General features: G+C 46.7%; 1 protein-coding gene across 2 annotated transcripts in view; it reads left to right on the top strand.

Moving 5' to 3' along the window:
- Positions 1–18,529, top strand: part of UBR2 (ubiquitin protein ligase E3 component n-recognin 2) — a 1,610,484-nt gene that overhangs the window by 1,239,142 nt on the left and 352,813 nt on the right. For both annotated transcript variants that reach the window (XM_078649714.1, XM_078649715.1), the window contains exon 40: positions 10,800–10,890. In XM_078649714.1, the coding sequence (XP_078505840.1) occupies positions 10,800–10,890 (91 nt within the window). The remainder of the gene's footprint in view (positions 1–10,799; positions 10,891–18,529) is intronic.

Below are 18,529 nucleotides of genomic sequence, written 5' to 3'. Positions count from 1 at the left end.
TGGGCGTAACATAGGCCCCCATGGTGTAGTGGGGCCCCTTACTCCAGGTCTTGAGTCTGGAGGGAGCTCCTCCATGTACCTTGCAGAGGGCCCCCCTCAAGTTTCATTACACCACTGCAGAATAGTCGACTTAAACAAGCAGTGTCTGACAGATTGGGAATATCATCTTCATCCCAAGTTAGCACACAGCATCCTCTGACATTGAGGAGAACCCTTGCTAGATCTTTTCCCTGCCAGGGCAAATGTGAACTGTTCAAGGCTTGTATGTTAGAATTTCAGTAGGAATGTTTGCAATGGGATGCATTCAGGGTGGAATGCACCAAGGGACTCATGTACAACTTCCCTCCCATGCCTCCCCTACCCAAAGTTCTGAAATAAATCCGGCACGGCCGAACCTAAGTCATTCTAGTAGCTTTGGATTGAACCAGGAGACTGTGGTACTCAGAACTTCTGGGTATGACCACCTATACTAAGATCAGGTTTCCATTTCCAGAGAGTCTAATGTCACAGCTGCCGGGCAGTGTCTTGCACACGGACCTGCGCAATCTACATGTCAATGGGTAGAGGTTGAGTGGCAGCAGTTGACTCCATTTGATCTGCCACCTGCAGTGGTGGTGGTCATTCTTGCCACCAGATGCCGTTTCACAAAGTCCATTTATGTAGGGCACTGGGACAGATTTGTGGCCTAGTGTGTTATCCGCAGGATTGGCCCTTTACAATCAAAGCTGTAGATGCCATCTTGTTAGTTTTTCGTTGGCCCACAAGGCCTCTGGGGAAGAGGAGTTGGCCTAACGGCTAGGGTTGTCGCCCTCAAATCTGGGGAACTGGGTACGAGTCTCTGCAGTGACAGCTGAACATCCTGTGATTCTGGGCAAATCACTTAATCTCCCCGTGCCTAACAAAAATTAATGTATCCTCATGTAATGCAACTGGTGCCATGTAAAGCGCTCTGATACTCAATTCAGGTCAAGTTCACGCTATATAAAACTCTGGAAAAAAAAGGCCTTGGAGTAGCCTCCATTAAAGGGTTATATGTCGGCCTCTTCGAACTTTCTGTTTTTTGCAAAACCAAATGTCCTTGCTTAAATCACCTGTTGAGATGAGGTCTATGAAAAATTTGACTACATTTCCTCCCAAACACTTTGGGACCTTAATTTGGTCTTAACGTTTCTCAGGAGCAGGCCCTTTTATCCAATGAAGAGCTGCTCGCTGTTTATTTTGACTGTGAAGATCATCTTCTGTATTACAATTACTTGAGCACATTATGTGAGTGAGCTTCAGACACTGTACTACACCACCTTTTTTCCCGAAAAATTGTTTTTCTGAACTAAGGCCTCTTTCTTGATTAAAGTTGTGACTCCTTTCGATGTTGGGCAATCTATCATCATGCCTTCGTTCTTTGTACCCCCCACCCTCCTTGTCCTGTCTAATAGATGGAGAGGTTTCATGGGTTAGGCCCCAAAATTGCTTTACATTGAAAGTACCAAAGAACACCATATGGGCGATCAGCATTTCTTTGGGCTTCTCCAAAGCAAAAAAAGGGAAGGTAGTGCAGAAGGAAGACCCTATTAAAATGAATTGTCCTCTGCATCAAGATTTGCCTTGTACTGGCAAGATGAAGCCTCCAGAAGGTCGTCAAGCCCATTCCACCACTGTCAAAGCTGCTGTCACTGCGTTGGTACATGTAGTACATGTCTTTGACATCATCTAGATTACGACTTGCTTGCAGGAACACACGTTTACGAAGTGCTATTGCTTTGACAGCCAGGTTTGCAGAAAGGGCATTTAGACTATCTTGGTCCTGCAGGACTTTATGGTCTGAGCTCACTCCACAGACCCACCATCTTGAGGAGATACTGCTTTGATATCTATTCTGCGGCGTGGAATCTGCAGTTAGAAGTATTCATGAGAAGAACAAATTACTTACCTTTGGTAACACTCTATTGAACCGCAGATTCCTCATTACCCTCCAACTTCCCCATTCTGTAGTTTGCTTTATTTTTTTAAATGTAAAATGGTCCAAAGATACAAAACTTCGCATTGGTACCCGCATTTGTTCATGCTTCACATCTGAGGGCCCGGAAAGGGATGAGCAAGAAACTGATGTCAGCATGCAGAGGTGGTGCTTATACATCCCTCGCTCCTTTGTTTCCGGAGCAGTAAAGAGGCAGCATCGAGCTGCACGTCACCACCTCGTGGCTCGCAAGAGCATTGCTGGAAATGTTTTAAGGATCCAGTCTGCCTACTGGGGAGCTTTATTGGGTGAAGAATTTTCAATTAGAGAGTATATGCCTGAAAGAGTTTTACTTAAGGTAAATAAATTGTTTGTCTCAAATCATGTAAGACTAAGATTCTTCTTTTTTTGTCCTGCCTCTTTCTGGAATTATGACTGGTGGCCCGAAAAACCTGTTTTATAAGCTTATTTCACGTTTTTTCCACTTGAGAATCTTGAAAAAGATGCTCCCCAACCTTCCTATTTTAAGCATTTGTTGGACTTTGGCCCTTAGGGCAGGTTCACCCCTAGACTTTTTGCGTGAAATGGTGACCTGGCAATGGTGATTTTAGGGATTCTGCGCACTTTCACTGTGTCCCAGTGGAAAGTGCGTGCGCACTCTGAGTGCATGTGCTGAGCTAGGCCTGCCCGCCCATAGGAATGCATGGGGAATGTATGTGTCCCTGGTAGTTCCTGATGCGTGGGGTGTACAGGCTTGAGTCTGGTATGTGTGAACTCGTGAGAGTGAATGCTGCGAGATGGTGTATGCAGCATGTATGTGTCTAGTAGCGAAGCGCCATTTCTAGACATGGCTGTACATGTGCTGTGAGGGTGCTGGCATGTGATTGGCTGGAGCTGGCTGGCATGCCAGGCTCCAGGAAGTCTGGATGGGTCTGCCCAGTGGTGAGTGTGAGATTAGCATGAGTGATGTGTGGGAGGAGTGTACCTGTGTCCTGGATGGGCTGGGTTTTCCCCACACAATGCTGGCTCCGCCCCCCTGTGGTGTGTCTAATGACCCAAGCTCTGCCAGTGAATAGAGAGGGTGGTTGAGGTAAACAGAGTACTCAAGAACCAGCTGCGACTGGTTCCGCCCCCACCCTGCACCTTCAAACAAAGGAAAATACTGTATAAAAATGGGGCTGTGTCCCCACTGAAGTTGTTCTCTTCCAGGATCCTGAGGGGGCTGTTGCTGCTGCTGGGCCAGAGGACCGCCACTTGGGGTGTCTCCCTGCCTGGAGACCCAGTGTGCTGGCTCTGGGCCCAGCCTTGCCCCCCCCCCCCTTGCCTGCCTGAAGGACTTTTAACTGGACTTGTGCTCTCCTAAAGCACCTGGGAGCGCTTTAGTGTCCATAGCGCTTAGGAGCGCTTTATTTTCATTTGGGCCTTCGCTGAAACCCTAGACCAAGGGGAGCTTTATGGCCTGCTAGTGCTCGGAGTGCTTTTCTCACCCCCTGCTTCTTTCCCCGGGATTTGCCTCAGCAGCGTGCCCAGAGCCGAGGAGGGAGGCTCGTCAGGGAGGCTGCTCTGCTATTGGCTGCCGAGTCAGCCTATGCCCAGAGAGAGAGAGAGGGGCAGGAAGTCTCTCCCCACACAGCCCGGAGCCGAGAAAGGAAGCCTACAAGCTGGTGAGTGGGGCCCCGGGGGCATTCCTTCTTTGAGCCCGGAGAGGCTCTGGCCTCATACTTGTTTTATAGCCCTGAGAGGGCTCTGGGGGCAGTTCCGGATTCCGAGTCCCAGAGAGGGGGACTCCAACGGCTGGGCACAAGTTTCACTCGAGCCCTGAGAGGCTCCCCACCCCATTTGGTGTTCGAGCCTAAGAGAGGCTCGAGGCACCCCCAGTGTTCCCAGGTCCCCCGTGAGGGACCCCAACAGCCCAGTGAGGCTGCACCTTTCTGCTTTTGAGCCCTGAGAGGCTCGAGGTGGCAGATTGATGAGAGGCTCGGGGCATTTTCTGTTTGCGAGCCCCGAGGCTCAAGGGGGCAATTATTTCACGAGCCCTGAGAGGCTCTGGAGGGCCACAGTCATTTCTTAGGGCCCGGAGAGAGGCTCCAGGCGCCAAAGTTGTGTTGAAAAGCCCAGAGAGGCTCAGGGGGACATTTTGTTGCTGCAGAGCCTGTGAGGCTCCCACATCGTGTTCGCCCCACCAGTGTTCTGAGAGCCCAGCAAGGTTCCCACATTGGCCCCATTGTTGTTCTTGAGCCCTGGCAGGCTCAAACATTGTTGCGCCAGTTGCCCAGCACTTTGTGGGCAACTGCTACGTTTAGGCTCCTGGACATTGGACACAGGGCGTCCTAGCCCCAACAAGGCCAGAGGGCCTAGGGACAGTCACAGGTGGTGACTTACGTGAGTGTGGCGCAATTGTACTTTCTATGCACCTCTGAATGTATTGTTTATGCGTCATGTGCCTTTACACCTCTGAATGTATGTCATGCATTGCATCATGTGTATGTTCTTACACCCCTACAGGTATTGTGATACATAGGTGGTTGTTTTCTCCCTAGTACAGGTGGTGCTAGTGAGGTCCTGTTACCAGTGATTACTGGTTGTGTGCTATTTTGTGCTATATTCTATGTACTAAGTGCTATTTCTGAAAGTGCTACTTCTGATTCCTGACAGTGGTCCAGGTGGCCCTGTCTTGTAAATATCCCCTTGTAAATTCTGCCCGTGCCTCTGGCACATTGTAAAGTGTGTGTTTTATCTAATGTGTTTTGGTGTAATACAAAGGCTATTTTTATATAACCTTGTGTGGAGTTTCCTTTGTGGTGGACCTTTGGTTGTTGTTGCTGGGGTGCGTGCGCAAATACTTAACTTACATCGCCTCCAAGTTTAGCCTTGCTGCTCGCGCCACGTTACCTAGAGGGTGAGTAGGGGTTATCTTGGCGTGTAACTCCCTTGCCCTGACTTGGGAGTGGTGGTCTCTGACTGACTTTGGCGAAAGCCCTGGCCAGCCGGGGATCCCATTTCCAACAGCATTGTAAAACAGTCATCCATGTAAGCATCTTGGCAACACTTGATTACTGTAATTCCTTAGTTATCAGTCTCCATAAAGTCGTTCTCAAACAACACCAGATTGTGCAGAACACAGCAGCATTTCTCATTCTCAACATCAGAAAATGTTGCCATATTTCACCTTATCTGGCTTCTCTCCATTGTATTTTCCATGCCCTATGTAAGTGTCATAGGGCTTTTCACCAATCTAGCCCGCTTAGCTGCAAAACCTTCTCTCTAAATAGGTCCTAGCTAGGCCCTTACTTTTTTGCTCAGCCAATCTTTTGATTATCCCATGCATCTCACGCGCAAGAAGGGACCACAGCTCTTTCCAGTTGAATGCTGCCAAATTATGGAGCAATCTTCCATTTTCTCTTCATTCTACTGACTCATGCCACATTCAGAAAAAATCTGAAGATTTGGTTAAATACAATGTAGTCTTATTCTGATCCCTTTTTCACTACTCACTGTATCTTGGTGCAACTTAGCTCCAGTAAACTCTGGATTGGGTAGCTTTGTGCTCTGCAAATGTACCATTCATTCATATATTCATTCAACATGGACTCTGCAGAGAAATGACCTAACAAATGTATTGCTCCTTCAAAATAGGATTACTGTCAGGAACACTGTTAGCAAAAGCAGCAGCAGTCCATGCCTTCCTCTTACTGCTTTGCTGCCACAAAACCCCTTTGATTATCCCTTCAAGCAAAGTGTGTGTGTGTGTGTGTGTGTGTGTGTGTGTGTGTGTGTGTGTGTGTGTGTGTGTGTGTGTGGGTGTGGGTGTGGGTGTGGGTGTGGGTGTGTGGGTGTGTGTGGGTGTGTGTGGGTGTGTGTGGGTGTGTGTGTGTGTGTGGGGGTGTGTGTGTGTGTGTGTGTGTGGGGGTGTGGGGGTGTGTGTGTGTGTGGGTGTGGGTGTGGGTGTGTGTGTGTGTCTGTCTGTCTGTCTGTCTGTCTGTCTGTCTGTCTGTCTGTCTGTCTGTCTGTCTGTCTGTCTGTCTGACATTTGAAATAGTTATATTGAACTAACATTTTATACCATTATTTTTTGGGATCGCTAGTTAATGCAGCTTATCCTAGAAAGATATGCTTTCCTATCTTCTCCTTAGGACTTCGTTTTTATCTTGGAGGTGGAGTTTATTGCCCTGTTGAACAAAGGGACTATGAAAGTGTTGCCCTTGCCGGAAAGAGCTTTCACTTTACTTCTTGGTTCCTAAGAAGGGTGGAGTTCTGAAACCCATTCTGGATTGTCTTTTCTTGAATTTGTTGATTAGGCAGGACAGGTTCAAAATGCTGTCATTAAGCCAGGTTCTGTTGGTCCACCGCGTTAGGGGATTGCCAGGTCTCCTTCCATCGCCAAGACCCTACTTTCATATACCTGCAACACAGGTCTTTGGAAAAACGGTGACAGCTTCACTGTGAAGATCATGAGTCCATGTATTTCTTTACTTGACTTGTTGGTGAAGATAGGTCACCAGCGCTGGGCACAATGCAGTTCCATCGTGCCACGATCCTCCTGAATAACTTGGGCTTCAGGATTAACACCCATGAGTACTATCTCGATCCCACATAGATATTTTCCTTCATAGAAGCAGTGCAAAAGATGCCTTTGGTTAAGATTCTGATGTTTGTAGTGCAAACTGCAATCGAGATTCTGCAAGTACAACACCTTTTGGATTGGATGACCTCATTCATGCTGTTCGTGATGCATGATAGGGTGCAAATGCCTTCAAGGGATTTATTCAAGTATAATAGTTAGAATTATTAATATACTAAGTTTATAAGGTCAAGTGAATGAATACCTTAGGTGGTGGTTAATTCCAGCTGTTTGATACCTTAATTAAGTGATGTTAGCAAATCACAAGGTCAAAAACCTTTTTTTTAAATACGAGCCAAATTATCAATGTAGAAATATACAGAGCAAATACAAATAAAAACAAAGAGAGGGTGTATGTAGAAAAATATTAAATGTTATCTTATTCAAAAAAGGGTACTTTTATAATACTTGAATAAATCCCTTGAAGGCATTTGCACCCTATCATTTACTTTGCCCAAGCCCTCAAGGGTTGTTTGGGTTGCCCATTACGTTTTGCATCGTTCGTGATGCATAGCGACTGAGGGCATTTCAGTGGTACTTTTGGAAACTAATTCTTTAGCATCAGAGTGCCTATTGGCTGAGGTGCACATCTATGATTGCCATTCCTAATATCCCTTGGTGATGTGCCCCTTCAATCTGTTGGAGAGTCTTTCCTTCGCTCTTCCCCAGTTGTACACTGCCATAGCTACGGATTCCCCCTCACTAGAGTAACTACCTGAGTGACATCCCAATACAACTGCATGCTGTCTGTCTTGTCAATAAGACTTTCCTCTCCTGCACCACAAGGAGTTCCATTCATGATCAGTCTGACAACACAATCTCTGTTTATTATGATCCTGAACCCCTCAGACGGGGGGCACAAAGGATTTGGTCTCTTTCTCTCCCACATAGGTAAGGTAAGTTTATTATGTATAGTTAATTAAAACCAGTACAAAACATGTTGCAGTAAAAAAGGTTTTCTTTTAAAATTAAGTAAAAGAGTTTGGTAAATAAAATGGGTTCTAGCAGTCTTATCCCTGGGCAAGCGGCATGAGTCCTTGCGACCTAGTGGCCATCTGCTTGTTGCCTATGTAGGTGGTCGCCGATTATTGGAGTTTTGGCAGTCTTTGCTCTATCATTGCTAGGAACTTGACGTATCTGCAGTTCAGTTTGGTATTTGCAGGGTTCAAGCAGGCGAGCACCGCTTGCCTTCGAGTGCTCGTCCCTATCTGCTTGAACTGTTCCTTTAGGAGCTGTTGACGGGCTAGGCAAAGCTCTTCGCAGAGACAAGTCATGTGGAGTATGTCACCCATTCCTTGGCTGTTGGTCCTGAGCCATGGTGGAAGATGCTCTCTGCTAGGCAGGACCCCTAGTCTGTGTTTCAGGAACTTCAGTTTTATGGTTTTCGAGTAGTCCTGGCTGAAGTATGTTTGTGGCGTCAGGGATTTGTACGTGTTTAGTGTCATCCACGTGTGGTTTCTTTTTGAAAATGTAGCCTTGTCCTCTAATAGAGAAAGAGATTTGACGTTTTTCCAGACTAGTTTTTTGAATGGGTTATGCCCTAGTTGCATATCCCAAAGCTCAGATGCTTTGACGGCCTCTAGTGCTGCCTTCAGGTAAGATCGTGCTTGAGATACATGCCTGTTTTGTATGTCTTGCCACAGCAGTGAGTTTAGTGCGTCAGTCGAGGCAGAGCGGAGTTTATGGCAGCAGATAATGTAAGCTCCCTGTCTTGCAAGGTCCTGTTTTAGCAAGCCAAACTCCAGCCGTAGTTGTTCGGGGAAGGTGTAACTCGGGAGCGAAAACATTGTTCTGTAGGCTTTTACCTGGATAGTGTCTAGGTTCTTGGAGTCTCTTCCTCGTAGTGCCTCACTGCTGTAGGAGATTGAGGGGATTAGCTTTGCCTGAATGACTTTCAGGTAAGGAGTCAAGGTTGGCCCTGACAGTTGGTTAGCTAAGTTTTTCAGGGTGGCGGCAATCATAGTTCCTCTTCTTTTTGTTTCCTGCTTCTGTTGGAAAAATGAACCTTCACTTTCGAAGGTGACACCCAGGTATTTGTATTCGCGTGATGGCTCTATTTTCTGGCCGCCCAGGGTCCAGGACTTATGGCGTTTGTTCTTGTTGTTGATTGACATCGTGCGTGTTTTACTCAGGTTTATTTTTAGGTTGTTTGCGGTTGTGTAGCTGTGCATTTCAGTGAGTAACTTCTGAAGGCCAATATGAGTATGGCTGAGAAGTACGACGTCGTCCGTGTATAGTAGGTTACTTAAAGTTTTTCCACCCAGCCTCGGAGAATGGGAGTTGCATGTACTGAGTGTGCTTGGTAGGTCTGCCATAAATAGATTGAATAATATCGGGGCAAGCACACACCCTTGTTTGAGGCCTATGGTGGTGCGAACTTTAGATGACAAATGGGTGCCACATAGGGTGGAACTCCTTTTGCAGCAGGATGGTCGGGACTACCACTTTAAACCTCTGATGCTGTGATTGCATGCTTGTAGATTGGGTGGTGCCACCCACAGTCTTGAGATTGAGAGTTTGGTATCCCAAACTCCTTAGCATGAGTATTTGTCCTCTGATCAGGTTGTCCCTTCGGAAGGACCTTCTGTTGTAGCAGCAGGGCAGGGTCCTGCACCCACCCTGCACACCCTCGACTTCAATTTTTGGGAGATTGAGCGTCCGCAGTTGACAATCTGCCTCTCGTCTGTGACGTTATTTTGCCAGCCAGGCGCCCCTCCACCCAGAAGGTGTAGTGCCTGCAGCTGTGACAAATTTGTGACACGGGGTGCATCCAAGCACATTGACCCTCTTTTTGCACCCTTATGCCAAGTTGTATTGTTTGTTCTTTCTCTGGCCCAGAATGGCTCTGCTCTAGGCACTGGTAAAGTTTACTTGTGGGTAGACCAACCTTCTTTGTTTACGTCACCTGTTGTGACTCATTTCCTCAATGGACTAAAGCACCTGTTTCCTCCAAACTATTCATTATGCCCCAGTGGGACCTCAATCTGGTCTTAATGTTTCTTATGTGCATTTCCTTCAAGTCACTGCATAACTGTCCACTCCGGTTACTTACCAGAAAAACACCTTTTCTGGTGCCCATAACTTCAGCCTGGATGTACAGAGACCTGCAAGCACTCTCTGTGCACCCTCCCTATATGACATTCTACCCAGACGAACTGGTTCCTAAAACCCGTACTTCTTTCCTCCTGAAGATGGTGACTCCTTTCCATGTAGGCCCAAGTATCACCTTGCTTACTTTCTTTGCCCCCTCTTCTAAAGAAGAGGAGAGACTTCACCGTATGAACCCAAAGAGAGATTTATTGTTATACAATAAACGTACTAGAGCGTCCTGGGTGGATGACAAACGTTTCGATGGATATGTCGGTGCGAAAAACTGAAAGGTTGTGCAGAAACAAACCATTCACAATGGATAGTGCTCTGCATAAAAATCCGCTACTCATTGGCCAAAAAGCTACTCCTTGAGGGTTTGCATTCTCATTTCACTAGAGCCGAGGCTGCGACCAGTGCGTTAGCTCACGGAGTACCGCCCATGGACATCTGTCGAGCAGCAACGTGGGCGTCTTCACACATGTTTACCAAGCACTATTCCCTTGATGGCTCTTTGCCCTCTCTGTTCTGCAGGACAATTTGGTCTAATCCATTCGCAGCCCACCTCGGCCACTTGGTCTAATCCATTCGCAGCCTACCGGCACGCAGGAGTACTCCTCAAGAATTTCCAGGTCCATTCTGATGACTCTGAATAATTCTAAGGTTAGGAATCTGCGGCTAGATAGTCTGTTCCAGATAAGGCATTACAGAGGGTAAGTAACTTGCTCACCTTTGAGCCGCAATCTTGTTGCAGTTTGTTTACTGTTGGTACAGAATTTGATTTTGTGTTCAATTCTGCCCAAATCCACGCTCCAGAAGGGCTAAGATTAGATTCACCATAAACCTTGGAGATCCTTTGTCCAGCAGGCAACGTGTGTTGCACTGGTCTGACTAGTACTAAGGAAAGAAGAAACATTTGAAAAAAATCAGAATCCCCCCAAAAATGCTTTCTGGGTGATTTGGTGCTGCGGTGGTCCATGGAAGAGCTTTAGCAAATTGAGCAGAGTGCATATCTCTCGAGATGATAGTACCACATAGATTATAAACTGTGGGAACAAGAAAAAAATATTGAAATTGCCAGTAACTTCACATAGCATCTGAGAAGTCCACATGACGATAATTTCTGTTCGTTTTCAGAAGAGAATGGGATGGATCAGGAAAACTCTAACGAAGAAGAAGAGTTGGCAGTTCTTTCCTTATACAAGACACTATGTCAGTGTACCGGAAGGTAAGCCAATAGCGTGTCCATGATTGTAAAAAATGTTCTAGTTTACATGCAAGTGATTTTCCTAATATCAATGATCTCTTTAGTTTTCAATTAATCTACATTGCTTGTTTGGTGTACTGTATCATGTCTCTGTACTAACCCAGCCACTTTCTAGGACTTGTTTATACCCCTTTGTGCTACTCTGGATTTGGCTTTGCAGAACTCAGAATGGATGTGTTGGAATCTTAGTGTTTAAACGGGGGGCCAAATCCAACCCATTCTGATTTCATTACTGCCCCACCGGTGTTGAAATTCAAACGCATTGGGAAACTATGCTCAACTGTTCAAAATAGTGCACAGTTATGTAATTTAGCTAGCAAAGGAGCTGCTTGGATTTAGATTCCTTTGGCTCAAATGCTGATAATCCTTTTTTCTTTTCCTGCAATTACCTAACAAATTAGATATCCAGGAGGATCCTAAAAGGGAAGCATTGCTTGCTTTGTGATCGAGCATGCCCACATGGCACTGGCTGCAAACCACCTGAAGTGGCAGTCCTGCGTGCCATTGCTTCTTGCTTGTTCATTAACACATAGCATGTCCCATGAAGGAATGGAGCAGCTTCACGTTGTACCTAAACTGAAAAAGTAACTTTTTCCATATTGTCACAAAGGCAGTTCAAATGTACCCTAACTCTTATGAATAAGTAAAATGGAGATTCTCCAGCTACTTTTTGTTCCCAAGAAAAGCGACATGCTCAGACAGAATTTTGGGTCTTTTTTTGCTTAATGTCTTTTTTCAGATTATCAAATTCAATATGCTGCAGGTTCTATTTGCTGTAGGTCCTAGGTGCATACTTTCTTGGGCCCGTCCTTCAGTCCCACAGGTGTTTAGTCTACTTTGTTGTGGAGTAGGAATACTTCCAGCACACTGCCCTGCCTTTTGCCCAACTCTGGTATTTACAGAGGTGATGACAGTAGTTGTGGATGTATGCATTCACGTACCTTGATGACAGGCTGCTGAAGGCGAGCATGTCGCAGTCAGTTGTAGATCACCTGCGGACTTCGATTTCCCTACTGTCTTCCCTGGCATTCTCTGACAACGAGCCAAAGTCCTGTTTTCTGTCTGGGCAAAGATTCCCAGTCCTGGATACAATGGAGCTCAAAACCTGTCTGCCCGGCAGCAAGATCAGAAGATTAAGGGTGTTATCCCAATGTTTTGAGCTTGTTACTTTGTTTCTACCCAGATCGTTCTGAAGCGTGTTGGTCTCCTGGCATCTTGCTTACAAATGCATTGTCTTTGGAGAGGGTCACGTAGGTGAGTCGGAGATCAAGGACCACTGGTATCCAGTGGATCAAAGACATATCAATATGCTGGAGATACGTGCCATTTGGCTTGCCCTCAAGGCCTTCCTGGAGTCCATCAAAGGCATGTCTGCCCAGGTCCTGATGAATAATACTACCGTCCTGTGATGGTACCAGCAAGTTGGATGGCTGGGGTCTTCTGTTATGTACCATGAAGCACTGTGAATGTGGAGGCGGTAGGACCTTTAAGGGATTTCCCTGATAGTCAACCACCTGGTTACTTGTTGAATGCCTAGGCAAAAAAGCTCAGCAGGAGTAATCTAGAGAACCACATGGGGCATTTGCACCTGGAGGTAATTCAAGACAGCTTTGTCCAGTCAAGCATTTGTTGGGTCGATCGTTTTTTTTCTACAGCCAGGAACCTTCAGTGTAACTGTGGTCCCCTTTATGCATTGCTACCTGTACAACTGCTTACCAAATGTGAAGGAGGTCAGGAAGGACTGGGCTCAGGTCATCCTGATAGCCCCAGACAGGTATTGGAGGGTCAGGTACTCGGAGCTGCTGAGCCTGTGTATCTGTCCTCTGGGCTGTCTTCCTTTTTGGATGGACTTACTTTCCCAGCAAGTAGGCAGGTTGCTTCATCTGAACCTCTACAGCCTACACCTCCATACGTTGAGATTGAGCAGAACCAGCTAAGTGGATTTGACCTGCCTGAAGAGGCAGTGGATGCCCCTTTGGCTGGTCATAGTCTCACCTCAAAGTTGGTCTGTCTTGGATGCTGGGCAAAATGTATGGCCTAGAACGAGAACAGTGTGATTGGTCTACTATAGACAAAGTTTACTGAAATATGTCTGTGTGTACGGTTGTTTTTCAGCAAGTGGGCATTGTTAACAATCACAAGACTAGACAGAATTGGTAGGCCAGGTGGTGGTATTGCTTGCATACATCAGAGCAATCTAACAGTGACCAGCACCAACGCCCCTGCACTGTCCTCCTGTGAGGATCTTTGTTTAAACATCTCTAGCAATAACAGTTCTTCTGATGGATACATCTGCCAGTGTATTCCTTATGAATATCCCCTGCGCCAGCAGTCCACGGAAATTTTTCCTAGCTCTCCGCGCCGATGAGGTCGTCACAGCGTCATGGCTCCACACTCGACTCCGCATGATGTCACCGGAGCCATAAGAAGACCACATCGGCATGATGAAGTCAGTTCCCTTTTTTCCGCGCTGTCGACGCTAACGGGTTTTTCTGGGACTCTCCATACTTCGTTTGAATACTTTGTATTTTTGATTGTATCTCTGCCTTTCTTTGTAGCAATGTCTGCTCCGAGGAAGTCAGGGAATGCGGTAAACATATTTCGATTACTGACCCGCATGAGGATTGCCTTTGGTGTTTGTCTTCAGACCATGACGTCGAGGGATGCTCTTTGTGCAGGAAGATGATTCCGAAGGCGTTGAAGCAGCGAGAGGCCAAGCTTTATATGGCCAAAGCTAGAAAAGAAGAGTCGAAAAAGGTCAAAATCTAGTTCTTCGACGTCGCACGACTCCAAGAAGAAACACTAGAAGAAGAGGAGCCATACTTCTCGACGCCGATCTTCGAAGTCGGTGGAGTGGAGGTCACCTTCTCCTGCTCCTCGACGTCGAGAAAAGGACTTTGTTTCTGGATCACCTTCAGTGTCTCCTCAGGTGACTCCGGCTTATTCTCCTTCCTATAAGGGGACTCTACAGCAGGCAGTGACGCCGGGATTCTCACCGTCGAATCGAGTTGATGATGATGAGGTTACCTCAGCTCCGGTTGATCCGCCTGTGGCTCCAGCGGCTCTGACTCCAGGGGTACCTCGTTCAGATCCAGGACCTGCATCTTACCCACAGTTTCCGATGCCGGGTTCTGATGCCTCGCATTTTTTAAATGCACCGTTTGGTGTTTTCACCAGGGCCTCGTACCCCTCTAGAGCACCTTCAGGTCCCATGGGTCCTTTGGCATTTAATTTGGGTGTGCCTCACCAGTATCCTTAGGCCTCCTTTATGCCGTTCATGCCAGCGACATTGTCCTGGTCTTTTCTGGCTCCGAGGATGTCGACGCCTTATGGGCAGTCTCCGGCTCCATCCTGTGAAGCTTCTCGGATTCGAATGGCGCTGATAATGGATCCACCTTCGCCGCTTCCAGAGCCGTCAACGCCGCGTGTGGCCAGCCGAAGATGCGTTCGAGGAGAGAGGCGCAGAGGTTATTGGAAGAGGAGCAGGACCGGGATGAAGAGAGGGAGGAAGGAGAGGTGTATGACACAGAGGATGTTTTTAAAGACTTGTGTGAAGCAAGTGGGCTTGACGCTTCTCCAGAATGGTACTTTGTTTCTCAGAAAGCTTCTCCCTCCAAGGATGTTGCTCCATATTACACAGTTATTAGGAAGGCTGCTAATCTTTTGGACTTGCGGCTTCCTGTGGCAGAGTCTAATCTTCTTACTGAAGTGCTTCATTCTCCTTCCTCTGTGGTTGAGCCATTCTGCCATTTAATGATGCTCTTACTGAGCCTGTACTTGATGTGTGGCGCAATCCTCTTTCGGGTCCTGCAGTCTCAAGATCAGTCTCAAGAAGATATAAACCTGCTCCTGGAGATCCGGTGTTTCTTTCTTCTCATCCCTCTCCTGAAAGTCTGGTTGTGCAGGCTTCATGCTCGAAGCATTCCTCAGGAGCGTTTTCGCATGCTATGGCAGACAGGGACTGCCACAGTTCGAAGTTTCTGAGTTCTTCTTCATTACCAGTCCAAATCATCACCACATCATCAATATAGCATTTCCATACTGCTATGGAGTTGATAAATGGGTTGTTGTCGCTGTAAAGGTGTTCCTTCTTCGAACTGTGGCTGAATTGCAGAACCCAAGATATCCAGTTCACCATGAACTTCAGCAATGAGGCCATCAACTTCCTGGACCTCACATTCCGAGTTGATGAGGTCTACTGTACTGTGACCTATATCGCAACCCGGCGGAAAAAAATACACTCCTCAAATACGAGTCTCACCATCCTCGCAATCTGAGAGATAACTTGCCGTATGGGCAATACTTGCGACTGAGGAGGAATTGTTCTCGCAGAGAGGACTTCATCAAAGAAACAGACAATCTCACCAAATGACTAAGAGAACGTGGATACCCAACAGGCCTACTCAAGCGAGCGAGGATGCAAGCATGGTACCGTCCCAGGGAGCTACTCTTACAGCCCAAGGAGAAAAAGACTGTAACTGTAACATTGTCTGTGTCGCCACGTTAAATTCAAAGAGCAATGACATAAAGAAAATCGTAGAGAAGTACTGGAATCTGGTAGCGGATGAACTTAAAACCACTGAGCATCCCCTTTTTGCCTTCAAATGGGGCAGAAATATCAGAGACAATGTAGTCAAGGCCTACCTTGAACTACCCAAGCAACCTGATTTGAGGAATCAATTGGGTATTCCTCCGATAATTGGACACCATAAATGTGGCTCTTGCAAAGCTCGTCCACTTACTATTGAAGGGGCCATGTTTACACACAATGATCGAGTACACAAGTTGCCAGTGTTCACTAACTGCAACAGCATCAATGTAGTGTATATCATTATTTGTCCGTGCAATACACCCTATGTAGGGCAAACCACACAAAAGGTGAAAACACGCATTGTCATTCATATGAGTAGGATCGGGTGCAAAGTACAGGGAGCCTGCTAGTGGAACACTTCATCACACACAACCATCCTCCAGAAGGCATCAGATGGAGGGTACTGGAGAAAATCTGCCCACATCCCAGTGGTGGGCCAATAGCAGCTGCTCTGAACCTGAAAGAGTGCAGGTGGATCCATTCCCTTAACTCGATGGTGGCAGGCTTGAATGAACATGAGGAAATTGCAGGACAAATGGGGCAGTTATAAGGAGAACACCCTAGGCAATCGACACTGCTTTGCCATTGCACACATTATCGCATTTCGTGCTTGACATTTATTTACACTGTCGTAGCACAAATGCCCACAACTATCACCTACAAGACACAAGCTTCACAGTACTAATGTTGTTATACAAGTTCCCCTATTGTGAACCACCTTGATTGTCATTGTTCTTTATGGTCACAGCTCGCATGTTGTGATGAATAAGTGTACTGTAACTTGTATGCACATGTTAAACATGTTGTAATGTAACTTGTTAACTGGCGCGCTAATGTGCCCACCAACATCGCAATTATAGTCCTGGCGCACACAATGTGATCAAGAAGTGCACTATAACTTGCTTCCTTACTGCGTAAGGACATTGCACATGAACTGCACCGTTATGTAATGTACAAGTGTCACTGGCGCCTTTTAAGTACCACTAAGTTTGTCTACGTACAGCAGCTCGAATTTCTATTGAACAGTAAAACAGGAAGTACCAGGCGAGGGGAAGTTGGGGCTCACCGAACTCACTGCTTATCGATTTTCCATGGTTGCTTAGTAACCGAGCTTCACCGGGTGTAATGGCAGCGTGCACGCTGCCAGACACGCCGTTTTAAGGATGACTGGTCGCTCCTAGACACTAGGATTCACCTTCATTGTTGTAGAAGGACGGATGCCGGCTCTTCCATTGCTGATTAACCTACTTGTCAACACAGACCTCAGGTGAACCATTGCGGCGCGGAATATGCCCAATTTGTTTAGAGTTAGTTTAACTTCCACGACGGTACACGCGCTTCGGTACCCGTAAACCGCGGGGTGTATTACCTTCGATGCGGCCCAATTTCGAAAGTCATTTGGCAGTAACTATGAACTGGCACCAGCACCATGGTTTTATTATTCACCCGGCATCTTATAACGTTGCACGCAGCTGCTTTAGACATCGCGGTATTCCGCTCACTCCTAAGAGGCATTACACGATGAGCGCATTATTCATACAGGCGCCTTTCCTCCTAATGTAATTTAAACCTTGCCGGTACACACGCTTAGGTACCCGTAATACGCGTGGTGTACTTTCGGTTGATGCAGCCCAGTTTCTGAGTCATTGGGCAGTAACTATGACCGGGCACCAGTACCACAGCTTTATTATTCACCCGGCACCATAGGATATTGTGGTATGCCGATCACTCGTAAGAGGCACTACACGATGAGCTCATTATTCATACAGGCACCATTCTTTTAAACCTTGCCTACGGGGCAGCGATCACCTCGTTGCACCCGTCACTACCAATCGATTTTAACCCTCGCACGGAGAACTAGCGGTTTACAGTGAGCCACAGTGTATGGTATGTGTCTTACACGCACCGCTGCACGCTTTTGAACACCAAGACCTCACTGGTTTAGCTTAGAGTTGCATGAGAGATCTTGACCATGGGCACTTTTACCACCATAAGGCCCGCCGTGATTAGGAACACGCAACCTAGTTTTTACCCGGTAGCCAACCACATAGTTCTTCCTCCACAATGACACACCGCACATAATTCTATTTTTCAGCTATTCAAACGCCAGGGTCCATGCAGAATCTTCCGCCAGGCGCCACCTAGGGGCACACGCAGCCAGAACACTTTCTGGTCTGAACTAGGTGAGTTATCCACCATAGTCTCTATTTTTCACACCGCTCTCATTAACGATCCACACGTCTGACAATCATGTGTCCTTTATCCATAGGCTGTAATCAACCCCCCCCCCCCGCATCATGTCCTGATGAAGACACGTAGTGACTACCGAAGGGAGCACACCATGGGTTGAAACGTCGACGATAGAACAAGGCTCAGATCAACCAAGGCCCTGCATACCAAAAGGAGCATTAGTAGCCACCAGGGCCGATGGTTATGAGTCTGGCCACCAAAATCTTTGTCCTTTCCCTTGTATATAAATCCTGAACCACCTTGTATATACTGCACAAATTGTTTTTCACTAAGCACATATGTCACATGATCACAATATATATTTCACAGCCTTTTTGATCTTTTGCAAAGATGAATATACAAGAATTAATTAATTCAGATAAAATGCACAGTGGATATGCACAGACTGTGTCATTGTGATTATTCCTTATAAACTGTTCACATGTGTCTATGCGTGTGCGATATTCATGCCCTACGAGTATTTGGGTTGTGCGACACTTGATGCACTGATGAAATAACTTATGAGAACCCGACAGAACCATTTTTGTTCATAAACTTTATACCCAGGTTCTGAGGGACACCGGGTCGCCCCGCTTTGTTATTGGAGATTGAACGGGGCAACCTGAATTCTTGTTCTCTCCCACCTGACGTGGTGGATGTTATTTTATCGGCCAGATGACACTCCACTGAGTCTATCTACTCCTACAGGTGGTCGAAATTTGTTAGATGTGTGGGGAGAAATCTATTGATCCTCTGAGAGCGCATCTTTCTGATGATCTT

Source organism: Lissotriton helveticus, chromosome 6 (genome assembly GCF_964261635.1).
Source record: "Lissotriton helveticus chromosome 6, aLisHel1.1, whole genome shotgun sequence".
Taxonomy (NCBI): Eukaryota; Metazoa; Chordata; class Amphibia; order Caudata; family Salamandridae; genus Lissotriton; species Lissotriton helveticus.
This window is presented reverse-complemented; position numbering and strand designations above follow the sequence as displayed.